At 30.2% G+C, this 14,770-nt stretch overlaps 3 protein-coding genes across 4 annotated transcripts in view; 1 reads left to right on the forward strand and 2 right to left on the reverse strand.

The window, feature by feature from the left end:
* Positions 1-3,224: 3,224 nt before the first annotated feature.
* The window catches only part of LOC111627173 (46 kDa FK506-binding nuclear protein-like), a 35,612-nt gene continuing 24,066 nt past the window's right edge, over positions 3,225-14,770 (reverse strand). The window contains exons 1-2 of one of the 2 annotated variants that reach the window (XM_023370746.1): positions 8,155-8,211; positions 3,225-4,318 (exon numbers count right to left, since the gene is read on the reverse strand). In XM_023370746.1, coding sequence (XP_023226514.1) covers positions 3,264-4,280 — 1,017 coding nt within the window. In that variant the 5' untranslated portion in view covers positions 4,281-4,318; positions 8,155-8,211 and the 3' untranslated portion in view covers positions 3,225-3,263. Of the gene's footprint in view, positions 4,319-8,154; positions 8,212-14,770 lie in introns of those variants that run through there. The other variant, XM_023370754.1, reaches the window with a different exon arrangement.
* On the forward strand, positions 8,604-10,741 carry LOC111627192 (brain acid soluble protein 1-like). Its single transcript, XM_023370765.1, has 4 exons — positions 8,604-9,038; positions 9,763-9,908; positions 10,279-10,313; positions 10,382-10,741. The coding sequence occupies exons 1-4, from the start codon at positions 8,890-8,892 to the stop codon at positions 10,676-10,678; spliced, it is 627 nt and encodes a 208-aa protein (XP_023226533.1). The 5' UTR covers positions 8,604-8,889; the 3' UTR covers positions 10,679-10,741.
* On the reverse strand, positions 12,499-13,550 carry LOC111627203. Its single transcript, XM_023370776.1, has one exon. The coding sequence runs from the start codon at positions 13,483-13,485 to the stop codon at positions 12,922-12,924; it is 564 nt and encodes a 187-aa protein (XP_023226544.1). The 5' UTR covers positions 13,486-13,550; the 3' UTR covers positions 12,499-12,921.

Raw genomic sequence — 14,770 nt, forward strand, 5'->3', positions numbered from 1 at the left:
TTCAAATTATGAACAAAAAAAGGTCTAGAGTCTAAATACTTTGGCATAAAGTTCCTATTTAACAACATTACATATATCTACTTATTCATCCTCTACTATTTACATATATTCTTTATATTTTCAAATTTCTATTTAACTACATTAATTAACTTTACAATTGCTAAAAAATGCAGGAATGCCTTACGTAATACAGTTAATAATTCCAAAATGTTACCACACTAAGTGAATCTGCATTAATTGGGGAATATATTTAATAGGCAAAATGACAGTTCATCAGAAAAAGAATTTTTATACTTAGATCATTCTGCAGTAGTAAGAACTGAGAACTGGGTTTATATTAATATCTAGTACACTCACCAAGCCAGAAAATCCAGTAGTATTAAAAAAAACTTTATAAAAACAAAAGTTTTCAACAAACTTAACCTTTCAACAGTGGACTAATCGGATATGGTTCTAACCCCAGTAGTGGAGAATAAATGTAGGAAATTTTTAAAGTATTTTTCCATGCGTTTTTTTCTCATTACTGTTTCGGAAAAAGATTTTGTAAACAGTTATGTCTAGTAAAGAAAAGTCTTTTTTTATTGTTACATAATTCATTTTTTATGTGAATTTTTTTTCGCAGTAGTTTTAGGCTAGTTTTTGGCGATACCCCCAAAAGAATTTGACAACTATAGTCGTTGCTTACTGCTGAGTGTTTAAATCATCGTCTTCAGGTTAAAAAGGAATTTGGAAGATAGAACACAGTTTGAAGAAACAAATACTATTATTATTAGTTGCCTCTGATATGTGATCGACGATGTCAAACTAAGTTTTTGGGATGACGAAATAAAGATCTCATGCATGGGAGAAAGTCTTTCCTCCCTAAAATTCCCTTTTTGTTAGAAAATGATGAATGATAATTTAAGTTTGTCAAAAATGTTTGTTTTTATAAAGTTTATTCTTAAATACTGTTGGATTTTCTGGTTTGGTGAATGTCTTTGATACTTAAAAATTAATTAGAGCCGATTCAACTCATAAAATCCATAAAGATACTATTGAATGATATTTCTGAAATGCTGCTGTCAATGATCTCATAACTACTGTTTATAAATCACAATAATTATTATTGCTATTTATCTTTTGAGCACTATTGTACTGTTTAATTAATTATACACAGCATAATACTTAACAATATTTCAACAAAGATAAATTTGTATAAATATTTATTAAAAGTTAACATTATAAAATATCTACAATAAATAATTTTAAATTCTAAATATCATTGTTTTAGATCTATATTAGAACATCAATTACTATATTTTTCAAATTAATTATATATATATATATATAAAAGAATACTCAATGTATCAATGTATAACAGTTAATACATTGCTTAACTATTTTATTTTGAAACAAAACTAAATTAAAGCTTGTGATTTATACAGTTCCATTCCAGTCTTAAGATAAATTGATATATAATTTCTACTAAATTATGAAGCAATTATAATGCAATGTATTCCTATTATCATTATTATATAATTATGACTGACATTTTGAAATGTACCATTTTATCTAGAAAGAAGTCCATAAAACCATTCCTTATCTTTTTAAAGAAGGTAATTCTTATATTAGAGTTAGGATTATGGATTCTTATACAATAGAAGCCACTTATTGTAATCATTTTGGGACTTATCTATATTGATAATATTGAGCTGAGTCACATGTAATGTTTTTTCTAAGCATTGTTTTCATGCCATAGTATAACTTTATTATAAACCAATCAGGGTTGAAGTGCTAATTTGTTAATTACATAGTAATTTTTGATTATTTTTAAGAAATTTATTAGTGTCAATCAAAATGAACTTCTTGGAATTAAATTTAAGGCATGTAGCATTATATAAATTTAGAAAAGCCAACACTATGGTTACTGTGACAAACAATGTAGTATGAATGGCAGTGAAGCTTTAAATGTCGGCATTTGTTCAAAAGTTTAAGGATGGGGATTTCAATCTTGAAAACAAGTCTGCACTGTACTACCTTCTGGCTTAAAAAATGCTGCAGTAGCCCCTACAAATTAGTACCACTTTCAACCACTTCATAATAGTCTTAATGAAAAAGTTTTAAATTAAAAGAATCCATCTGTAAGTGCACAATGTTTTTTGAATCAAAATCTGACAATTTTTATAAGAAAGGCATCAAGAAACTTGTTAAATCAATGGAAAAATATCATATTTAGTAAAGGACATTAAAAAAAATACCTTTGAGAATGAACCGTATGAGCAGTCAATGTGATTATTAATGGAAGCCAACACCAGAGTTATTCGCTTGGCTAATCAAAAAGCCCAGAGAATGCAAAAGCATCATAAAAAAAATCTAATGGATTCTCAAATATCAAAATCCAAGACAACAGGCAATTAATATAGGTTCAATCACATGTTGGGACAATCTCAACCCTCCAAAATGCACAATAGAAAGAAGCAGTAAAATATGGCCTTACGTTAGGGTGACCAGACATACCCGATTTCTGGGGATCGTCGCCAGTTTTGCATTTTCAGTATTGAATTGTACAATCAATCTTTGAATACAACAATTTTATTAACATGTCAATATTAAAATCACCAATTTATAGATCAATAAATAAATAAATTTTAAAAAATAGCTAAGTTCAAACAGTTTTAGACTGCATTTTCCCTGATTCTGAAATATGACTCCAGTTGGATTGTAAATGTTATGGTCAGCCGATGTAAGTACCATCACCAAATAAAAAATTTGAAATCATCATCCTGGAGATAAAACAAACTATAGAAATACTTACAGTGCAGAAGGAGACCTTCAGATGGAAAAATGTTGTGCAAAATGTCGTGCAAAAAAGTATATTGAAATAATTATTTTTAAAATTGCATTATTGTACTTCCTTCATAACTACTTTTTTAAAAATAGAGACTATTTATCAATCAATCCCCATGCATATTTTTCTAATAAAATATTTTATAACGATCATTATGACGTTCTGAACAGATTGTTTAAATGAAATTACATGTAAACTGTAAAATTTAACCTCCATTCATCCTATATTTAAGTAAAAAAATCATTACTATAAACGTTTGTATAATTTTGACAACGTTATGCAATTTTTACTTAGTTTATATTTACTTTAAAAATGTTCTATACAATTTTGTTAAAAAATTTCTATAAAAACATAGAACTTAAATCAAACATTTTATTATCAATCCCATTTTACATAATATCTCAGTTCACTGACATTTTGTGACACAAATTATGCTTTAATTTTCAGAGGCATTATCTGTATTTCCATGTGCTTTAAAATTATGTTTCTTTTTCAGTCGTTTTTTTTGGGAGGAAAACGTTGCATTTTCTTGTAAAGGTCTTTCCTCTTCATAATTAATTTTGTTTTTTTGTGAAAATTTCTGTTTGTTTGCTATTTTCTTATGTTTCTTTATAGAAGAACAATTTACTTGTTTATTTAGTATCTGATCCTCTGAAATCTTTCTGGAAATGACAGGCATTGAAGTTTTCATACTTGACTGTTCTTCAAATGGGGAGAATGTTTCTTCTTTTTTAAAATGTTTCTTACTTTTGGGTTTAAAATGAATGTTTGATTCTTGTCTATGAACCTCTATAAAATTTTCATTTGTTTCTTCAGATGAATTATCTTCAGAATCACATTCATCCTCATCTTCGTCCTCATCTTCATTTTTAGATCTACTTTTCCCTAAAACAGGAACAGAGTCTTCTAATAAATTACTTTGCATTTTGAAGTTACTTTTTATGCCTTTTGATGTTTTATCCTTTTTGGCATGTTTCTTCTTCTTGTTTACTTTCTGTGGAACCCATTCTTCATTGCTCGAACTGTCTGAATCTTCCTCTACCTGCATTAACTTACTGTAATAATCGTCATCGCCATCATCGTACATGTTTTCGTCATCATATGATGTTTCACATTCGTCTTGAGAGTCTTCTTGATATGAATCATCGTTGACTTCTTGTCTTTCGTCAGTCACGTAGCCAGTAAGATGAACAATACCTTCACCACTTAAAAAAAAGCTCACTTCTTCTCCCTCTACAAAAACAAGATCTAAAGGAACTTGCATTACTCTATCATGCTCTAATGTACATAGAAGAAACTCGGATTTTCCATGTTCAATCATAACAGAAACATATTTATTTGATTTCTCCACTTCTTTACTCATGGGTTCGAGTGCAGCCATAGACAAATGATACGACGATTCCACAACTTGGGAATATCGTTTTCCACTTTCTAATGTAACTCCCCAAAACATTTTAATGTGTGCGTATTGTAGTATACCTTACAGGAAATCTGAAACGGAAAAAAAAAACTTAATAATCGTGTTTAAATATATTTGAGTTACTAATTGCAAAATTTCATAAATTATATAAGCCAATTTAATTAATATCAAATGATTGTCCCGAGGCAGCGTTGTGTGTAATTTGTCTGACTATATCTAAATTAATGGTTCTGAAAGTGAAAATTAGATGGAGATCTGGGTAGTGTAATTGGTAACACATTTGCACGGTAAGTGGAAGTTGCAGGTTCATCCTGCTCCAGCCCACACTTTTCTTCCAGAAATTTTTAAATTAAAAGTTATTATAATTAATACAAGATAGTTGCATATCCATTCACCTCTAGTAAATTAGTAACTAATCATTAATGTAACCCAAAAACAGTCCGCTAACTCGGCAGATCATTTGACATTTACAAAATTATTTCTAAACCAATAATTATCGTAACTTAGGGTGAATAGAAACCAAATTTAAAGAAAATTCTGTATGCTATTAACAAAGAAACTAACCAACAAATTGAGAATTTATCAATGTTATCTCTGTATTTTTTTTAATGATAGCACCATTGTTCTGAATGTCAATCTTATTTATGTGTTACAATGGTTGGCTATATACTTTCAATGTAAGAAAAACTGCAGGTGTTTTATTAAAAGATTTACTACATTAAAAAATTATATTAGAGTATTGTCCTAGCATTTCATTAAAATTTCATTGAAAACTTTAATATTTTGAATGCTTTTTTATCATCAATGATCTCTTTTTTTTGCAGTGTAATGATTCTGAATCTGTGGGGGTGAATGCCACAATGCTGGGCTGAAATTTTTTATCTGATTTTAATTTTAAAAATTATGACTTCTTGTCTAGACCAGAAGTTCATATATAGTTAATTGGAGCCTCTGGCCCCTAAGCTTTCCATATCTAGTCTCAATTTTCATCTAACTCCATTCTCAAAATTAACAAAGGACATACAGATGGATGGAAACATGTGTGACAGTGGGTACATACAGGTCTGCAATTTGAAATCTGCAGCCCAATGAAAATGACTATTTCTATTTGTCCCATGCAACTTTTTCAATACAAGTGGTTTAAAATTTGAAGTAACTAAATAGATCTATTTGTATGTTCCAATATGTAACATGGATGTTGATTTATTTTAGTTAGGACACTTCTCTGAAATTTTGTGATTTTTCTCCAGCAGACTGTGCATTGCCAGTCTGTCAAATTGATGATGGTGGATATATGGCGCTCTTCTACCAAACACTACAGATGAGTTTTTGAAGATATGTGAGGAATCTTACTTTGTGTATGGGGATGTTGTTAGGAAACTATGCTCCCCTTACTATCTCTTCATTATACCTAAAAAACATTGTCAATTTTCCTGACAACTTCAACAACTTAAGTATTTTTTTTAAAAGCTCTTTCATTTTTATCCATTTAATCAGTTTTTCAAACTACCCAATAGAGTAGTTTGTTTTGTAAAAGTTCATTTTTCTTTCTGTATAAATTCTGTAATGGAGAAAATATAAGGCCTAAGTAACTAAACAGACATTTTTTACAAAGAAAAAGCATTTCTTTTACCTCTCCAGTTGTAAAATAGAAACAAAACATGACTTTTAAGTTACTGTTTCTTTTTACTTTATGGATAGGAGTGAAAAGAAACATCAAGTAAAAATAAAAAGAAAAAACTATTAAAGTTATTAAGGAAAATGTGACCAATTTTTATGAAACTTAAGAAGTCACATCATTGATATTATTGAAGTTACATAATCATTTAGACAGAAAAGTGTTTCTATTCACCCCAAATTACAATATCTAATATGGTAAATTTTCAATTAACATTCTCATACTCATAATACTTTATAATTTTACACAGTTTGTTTCTCATAAGTTTAACATAATTTTTGCAAATTAGTTACACAAGAACTAGTTACATGATGAGTAAAAGGTCGTCATGCTCTCCTCAAAAGATCAAATACCATTAAAATTTGGCAAAACATCTTTGCTGGAAAGGGACTTGAATCCACAATTTGATACACTAACTTGGAATCGTTAATTAATAAACAAACTGTCACTGGATTGACAGAATTTGTTAAGTGATTGCCTTTATTTATTTCTAGATTTTGTGGCAGTTTGAAAAATAATTATCTGTTAAATATTAAAAAGAAAACTAAACTATCTTTTAATATAAAACAAAACTTGAATATTAAAGTGTCGTATTTATTTTGCATTAACGTTTTTAAAGCTTAAAATATATAAATTCAAAATAAACAAGACCTATCTAATATATCAGTTATTTATCATTATCAGATATTGAATAATGACAGAAATTATTTCTAAAAAATAAATTGCAATAAAAAATTTATTGTAATTTGTGAATACGCATACTAAATCATGAGACTAGGAATCATTACAATTAGACAACAAGTCTTCCTATTGAATAACTGTAATCACAAGAGCCTGACTGCCTGAGATCAGTTCACTAATTCATCTTTCAAATATTTTCATTCTCAAGGAAATTCAAAATTGTGCTCTATGCAGATAAACATTATTGTCCACGGAAAGAAAATAGAGTCCAATAGTATCCCGAAAAGGCCTTATATTAATTTTAAAAGATCTAATCTTTAATCTCAATCAGATTGCTTTCTGTAAACAAATGTATCCATTTGATTCACAACTGTCTTCTAATAATTGGAACTACACCTGACATACTACTCAACAAAAAATGCTGTGTCCTAGTTATAGTTTCACTTAACTGGGACATACCACTTTTTGTTGAATATTGTGTCATATCTATTCAATATAAAGCCACTACATATCAATATTATTACTACCACCAAAAGCAATTTTCTGATTGATATTGAAAAATAACTACATATCTCCTACTCTCACCAAATGAATGTATATCAATAATGAGTTTAAACTGAGTTATCTGTAAAAAAACATAGGCTCATCAATCTGTTCCAGTAACAACTAGCAACAGTACATTTATCAGTTCAAACAAGAGAAAAATTGAAGAGGACAAACTCATTTCATGTTCTTGATGTTCTTACCCACTCTCTTATTAGATCAATAATATATATAATCAGCTCCAAAACAGTTGTCAGCATCTCACAATTAAGGTAACTGTTATCACAAGTTATTCTTAGACAACAGTGCTCGAGAATTCTTAACTAATCACAAATTGTTATCATAATCTTAAAACCAAGCCTTTGAGATATAGCTGAAATTAATTACTTATTTTTGTATGACCCTATCTTATTAAATTAAATTAACTAAATATACAGAAGACGAAAAGTGATAAAAATATAGATTTAGTTTAGAAGTCGGCAAAAACATTATTTTTACATTTCTATATTCCAGAGAACTTGGCACTGTATCTGTAGAATAATTCAGATCGACCAATTGAGGAAACCAAAAACTTTATTAATAGAATGTTTTTGACTGCATACGAGTAACTTTCGGAACAAAATCTTTGCAGGGGAGAACGCAATATAGAACAAACATTTTTTGAATCTGATGCCGAAAGCACGTGTGAAAACAACTGAAACCTTCAATCATAAACATTTATGCAGCAACTATAATAAAAATTAAATAAAATAATACAAATTAATAAATCTAAAGTAAAAACAAATTTAAGATAACGTAAAACATAAAAACAGGCTTCTTCAGAGTAACACATGTATAAATTAATACAGGTCTTTTACTAGTTTTTTAACTATTTTCATAACATTATTTTATTTAGCAGTGACAGCCTCCTCCTACAAATATACAATATTTACAAAAAAAAAAAAAAACAAAATCAAACAACCAACAGAAACTTATAAACAACACATAACAATAAACTTTACCTACCCAAATGTTACAAAACCAAGAAATATTTTAAAAGACCAACTTCCTCTATGAACAAATTTAAACTGAAAAAAAAAAAAGAATTACCATGTAAAACTTAATATGAAAAATAAATATTCCTAAATTCTATCATCGCTATTTTTAAATCAAAAATAAAATAGGGTTTAATTTTTGGATGTTAATAATTACATACGAATACATACAAGACCTATAAAAATCAACATATGATCAAACTGATGTATCAGTGATTTTTTATTGATATCAATAAAAGTTTACTACTAAAATCTACATTCATTTTCTTTTATTTTCAAAGAGTTTGCTCACATTGCAATACTTTTAATAATATTAAAAAAAAATTCAAACACAAAAAACATTAGCATGGCCTCTATGTTACAAAATGGATGAAACTATTAATACATATGTAATTTCACACACTAAATTTNGTGTCTTTATTACATTAATTACTATTTCAGTATTGATTTAAGCATTTCTATTATTATTGTACAAACAAGGCTCGGTTTGGTTCATTTCCATTACGTGCAACGCGACATCTCGAACGTAGAAAGTGCAAAATATATATTTATTTTAAAACGTGCGTCATTTTATTTACGATCCGAAATTTTATCTGTAAAGAGGAGGAATTTATCTGCTGATAAAAGAAAATCTGCGTAAGGGAGGTGGTGTTATTCTACAGATAAGATTCCGGGAGGTAATATTCCGCCATATTTTCGAAAAAAAATGAAGTATTTCGTTGTAATATTGCTGGTGGTCGTGGTTTTCGCTTATTTCGTTCAATGCAAGAAACAATCGGAAAATAAAGGTAAAAAGGAACACAAAGATTCGAAGAGTAAGAAGAACGAAGGTTACGAATCGAAAGATAAAAACAGGTAAGCGCCTACCTATACTAAAATAGTATAGTTCGCGGGCACATGTTATTTGCAGGACGAGTTTATGTTACTAGAAATACCATTTCGACTGTTGAACCGTATAATAATACATACCGTTACCAGGATAGTTATACACATAATATCTATATTTTCCTCCCTTTTTGACTCTAAACTGAATCGTGTACTCCAAGATGGGCCCAAATCCCCCATCGTAGATGCATAGAAAGTAAAACAGTGGCCCGGCTTCACACCTTTATGCGTGAAGTAAAGGTTCGAATATTGAAGTCCGACATGAATTTTACAAAATTGTATCGATGCGTGCAAACAAAACCATGGTTTTAAAAGTTTTATAGCCCGAAGTAGAGGCAAACAAAAGATTCGATTGATGTCGGGTGTGGCAAATTCACGTTTTAGACCGGGAGGGTGGCAAACGTGGCACGAAACGTATCATACGATTTCGGTTTATTGCTAGATTCCAGATATGTCGGGCAACGTTCCATCGTGGGCCTGGCTAAAAAAGGCCTCTTAGTGGCAACGGGCCGAACAAGTTTTTAAAACTTTTCGATGGAAGATGATTTAAATAATTTTTTATATGATTTAAATTAATATCCTAAATAAAAAATAAGTAAATTAATTCGAAAATTTTAAAATAGAATTAGTATTTTATAAATATATTTTTGGACAGTTTTAATTCTCAATTAATATTCCTGATTTGATATTGTAGAAAAGATAAAGAGAAACAAACAGAAAACGAAAAGTATCAGAAAGATTCGAAGAAACACGGTAAAAAAGCTAACAAAGAAGAAAATAAAGATCAGTTGAAAGAAGAAAAGAATACCGAATCTAAGAAGGAAGAAAAGACTAAAACAGGTTGAAAACAATTCCCTTATTATAAACGTAAGGTACCAATGTTTCCCAATTGGTGAGTCGCGAACTACAATATCCTTACCTAACGACAAGTAGGCTACACTCTACTTGTCATAATCTTGCTCGTTATGATGATTCCGTCTTTCGATGGCAGAACGAGCAAGAGATTTAGAATTATTCCGTATAAATAAATTGAAGAAATTCAGATCGAATCCGAATCCTTCAGAGTACAATATATCAATTCATTTGAACCATAACAAAGGATAATACATTAAGTAAACAATATCTAATATGGGAAACATTGAAATAATGTTCAATAAATATGTTATTAAACATTATATTCAATATATTTATTCTAAAATAATTTCCTTAGAAAAAGAAAAAAAGCAAAAGGATAGTTCTAAGAAGGTAAGTGTGTGTATTTTTTAATTAAAAAAATATATTTTCACATTGCTTAAGAGTTCATTGCTGTTCAGGATAAAAATAAAGAAAAACCCAAAGAAGAATCGTGCAGCAAAGACACGTGCAACGAAAATCCTGCAGAAGCCAAGGGGAGCGAAACGCTTTGCAAAACTCACGCAGATTGTCAGCCTGGCTCTTGTTGTAATCCTTCGAGTGGCTGTCAGCAAATCGATGCACGAGAAGGGCAAAAGTGTTGGAATTCGTGCATGTGCGGCAATGGATTATTATGTTTTATGAATAATCAAGATCAGAATGCGGTCTGCAAAACTCCCGTCCAAGATGATATTAATACGGGAACTTATCTTCAATAATTCAATTTTTTTGTAGTAAACTCTTAAATAAAATCATTTTCATTAATTATCCATAAATCTCCATACGGGATTGTGTTGCCTTCATTGTTACCCGATATAATCTTCATTTTTGAAGTTTATATCAGGCAAACACTAGTGGACACTAGAGTCTAGTGTTTCTCGACCTATTATAGTCCCTTTTGAGGTTATTTTTCCGTGGCCCTCCATAACGGAAGCTCGTAGAAAATTTAAAAATTCCATCAATTTTTTAAATATTTCAAAATCAATTTTTAATTTAAATAATTATAGCATACTTAGTGTGGACTACCGTACACACTTATATATAATAAATGGCGTTCGTGATCTGATGTTCCATATAAAAACCGTGTTTCTAATGCTGCGAGGAGTTGCAACTTGCTGCTCTCTTAATAGCCAAAAGAGTTTCACTTTTATTAGTTAATTACGAAAAGTCGATTTTAAAATTGTTTTTTTTTTCTTTTTGTAAATTTCATATCATCTTGAACGGTGCAATCGGCCCCGAGAACTTAAACCAGAGAATAATAACCTGAAACAATCCTATTAATTATATTTTACAGTTTTTTCTCCCTCTTTTAGTTTGTTGAGTTGCAATTTGAAAAAATTGTAGCCCTATACATCCCATTGTCGTGTCAGTCTGTCTTTCCTTAATCTCGAAAACGGATTTAGATGGATGGAAGACAAGACCAGATATGGAAACCTTACGGGTGGGAGGCCCCGATTAATTATATATGAACTTCCGATGCAAACCGGATGTCACGTTATTTCAACTCAAAACTTTCCCCCGAAAGCAATTAATAGATGATCGGCACGACTCTATTGTTAAATGAAAAGTATGATGTACGGGGGGCAAGACACTACTAATTTGAGGTGGAAGCATATATTTTAAATTATATTAAGTAAAAATTGCAGTCCGGCATTATGACGATGTCACAATAAATAATTGCTGGTTGCAGTTAGATTCTGATCTGGGTTTCATTTTTTTTCGTTGTTTTTCTATAGACTGTTTTAAGACTGAATTGTTATCATGCGTTACACCTTTCTTTTTAGAAAATGGCTGTTTGTAGCCTTTTTCTAAAAAATGCTTGACCAAACACTGCTAATGTTTCTCAGGAATGTCTCTTCACATTGCCATATTTTATTGGCCCATTTGGTGATCTCCAGATTTGACACCAATTGAGCTTTCTGTGGGACTAGATGGGACATCACAAGTGTGGGGATCTGGAGAGGAAGCTGCAACATCTATGGGCAAATATGCCCCAGGATAGTACAATTCATGTATGCATCCATGTCTGACTGTATTACCATCTGTATCTAGGCAAGAGTGGCCCTACAAGATACTAAAGGTTTCTTTAAATTGTACCATTGTTGCACAAGAAATTGTTCCTTTGCTGTGCGAGAATGGTACAATATTGTAATCACTTATTATTGTGTCCTTAACTTGCACTAATAAATTTTTATTTGATTTCAATGCCTTCTCCTCCTTAGCGTGTAACTTTTCTGTCAAAGAGCATATGTTTCAAATCATTTTTATCACAGCTACATCTACTACCTCTCAAATAATTGCAATAATCACAGAAGGTGGGAATTCCTGTTAGCATTTGAAGATGGCATACCACTGAAAATTTGGACTTGTCTCTAACTCAATTGTATTGATATCATGATACACATGCTTGTTCAATTATCATTTAGATACAAGTTTCTACATTCCAAAGCAAGTGACGACACTTTTAGTTTACCCTACATATATATTATTTGATACATTAAATTTTAAGAAAGCAAATCATTGATAAAAACAACAAACATACTATTACCACAAAAATTTATTGATAATTGCAAGTAATGTTTGGCCAGTGCCTCAAATATAAACTTGTTGATACATTGACACATAACAAGTAGTTGACTGCCCAAACCATATTATTGCCTAACTTTTTATTTCAAACAAAAAATATGTAATTTTGCTATAAAAATTCAAAATCATTACACTGCAATTAATAAGTACTGTTTTCTTTTTTACAAAACTACAAAGTATTTCTTGTCTTTGCTGATAATGTTAATGAAGAAAAATCAAATTCTTTTAAACATCTATCTAAAATTATTATTTGCATACAAAAATGTAAGTAATCATTAAATTATATTCCTTTAATTTCTAGCTCAACGTATACATTTTAAATGTTTAATCAAAAATTAAAAATATAACATTTACGAATTCAATTTCAAAAGTATTGTTATTCAATACCTTTATAACTAGGCTGTATTACATTTGTGTTGCTTCTGTTTTTTCGCATTAATTCCCTAATTCTTTCTATCCTTTCTTCTTTTGTTTCAATGTGAGGTTTGTTTTGAATTGTATGCAGGATATCCGCGACGTATTTTTCTGCATCGAATTCTTCGGCCTCTTTCATCATTGCTAGAAGTTCTTCTCGGAACGCTCTCTCTTTTCTCATTTCTTTCTTTATTCTACGACGTTCCCATACAAAATACATTCTCTTTCGTAGTTTTCTCAATTGATGTTTCTTCATTTTACGCCTACGAATACCTATTAACCGTGCGGCTTCCTTTTTAATTATTTGTTGAGCTGGCGCCTGAATATTCTGTACTTTATCTGGATCTTTTTTCTCGATTACTAAAGTTAAATCTTGATGAAAAATTATTTGCCTGCTAATTGAAGTTGGTAATTTATATTCATTTTTAGATTTCTGTTCTACATATGGAAGAATTAGTGGAGTAATTGACTGACTTGGAGATAAACCAATATTCAATAAATTCTGTTTCAAACATAAACTTGGCATAAATTTATTGATTGGTGATGTTATATTATTATGGATACCATCTGTAAAAATTGCATTATTTTTTAAATAAAATTTAAAACAAATATATTTTAGACATTATACAATAGTGCTCAAAAAAAAAAAAAATTCAGAATATTTTACCATAATACATTATTAATTAATAATTGGTTGTATCATTTATCTAATATTCTGAATGCTTCTAAACTATAGTCTGTTCCCTGTAATGTGAAGAAAATGAAGAAGCAAACCGGCCAACTCATCATTGTATGCAACAAAATGTATCTTTCCACATTACCTGTGTCATTGTAGAAAGAACAGTAGTGTCCTAAAACATGTTAACATTCATTTTTATAAATTTAGTCCTACAGACAACTGTTAGCAAAAAGTACTGGTTGGGTAGATATGTCTACAGTTTTGTAGACCTATAAATTTCCACTGTCATTCATCCATCTTTAAATCTATAGAACGATGTTAGATAGATGAAAATCGAGACTAGATATGGAAAGCTTAGGGGCAGGAAGCCCCAATTAACTATATACAAACTTCTGGTTTGCACTGAAAGTCACATTATTTCAATTCAAAAATTTTCCCCTGAAAGGAGTTAGATAGATAGATGTCTATCACAACTCTATTGCTCATAGGAAAAGTATGTTGTACAGGGCAAGACATTACAGTACTAATTTGAGGTGGAGAGCATATATTTTAAATTAAATAAATTAAAAATATGAATAAAAATTGCAGCCTAGCATTGTGATGATGTCACAATAAAATAATTGCTAGTTTTGTGAACTATTTCTTGTGGAGCATGCACAAAGTTATAATAAACAGACTATACCTGCAAGTGGTAACTTTATTGCATGAAGCCAATCCACTATTTACTTTGGTGCCTAATTCATAAATACAATGTGCTCCACTAATATATACAATGTCTTTTTAGAAAACACATGGAGATTTTTCAGTTTCAAATAAAGAAATCTAAATATATAAAATTGCTTGTCCTGACTGACTCACTCATTCATTCACTGATTCATCATCGCCCAGAGCAAACCGCTTAACCTAAAGAGGTGAAATTTGGTACACAGTTAGGGTACGTCATGGAAACGCACACTAAGAAAGGATTTTTCGAAATTCCAACGCGGGGGGGTGAGGGGGAGCATTAAGTCTTAACCGGAAAAACGGCTTCTACTGCGCTATTTTAGATGCGATTTTTTGTTTTTATCTGCGTTTTAGTAGGGAATGCCATGGCAATGCACAATAAGAAGGGATTTTTCGAAATTCCAACGCG

The sequence above is a fragment of the Centruroides sculpturatus genome, unplaced genomic scaffold (assembly GCF_000671375.1).
Source record: "Centruroides sculpturatus isolate CEXI.00-Female unplaced genomic scaffold, Cexi_2.0 scaffold33, whole genome shotgun sequence".
NCBI lineage: Eukaryota > Metazoa > Arthropoda > Arachnida > Scorpiones > Buthidae > Centruroides > Centruroides sculpturatus.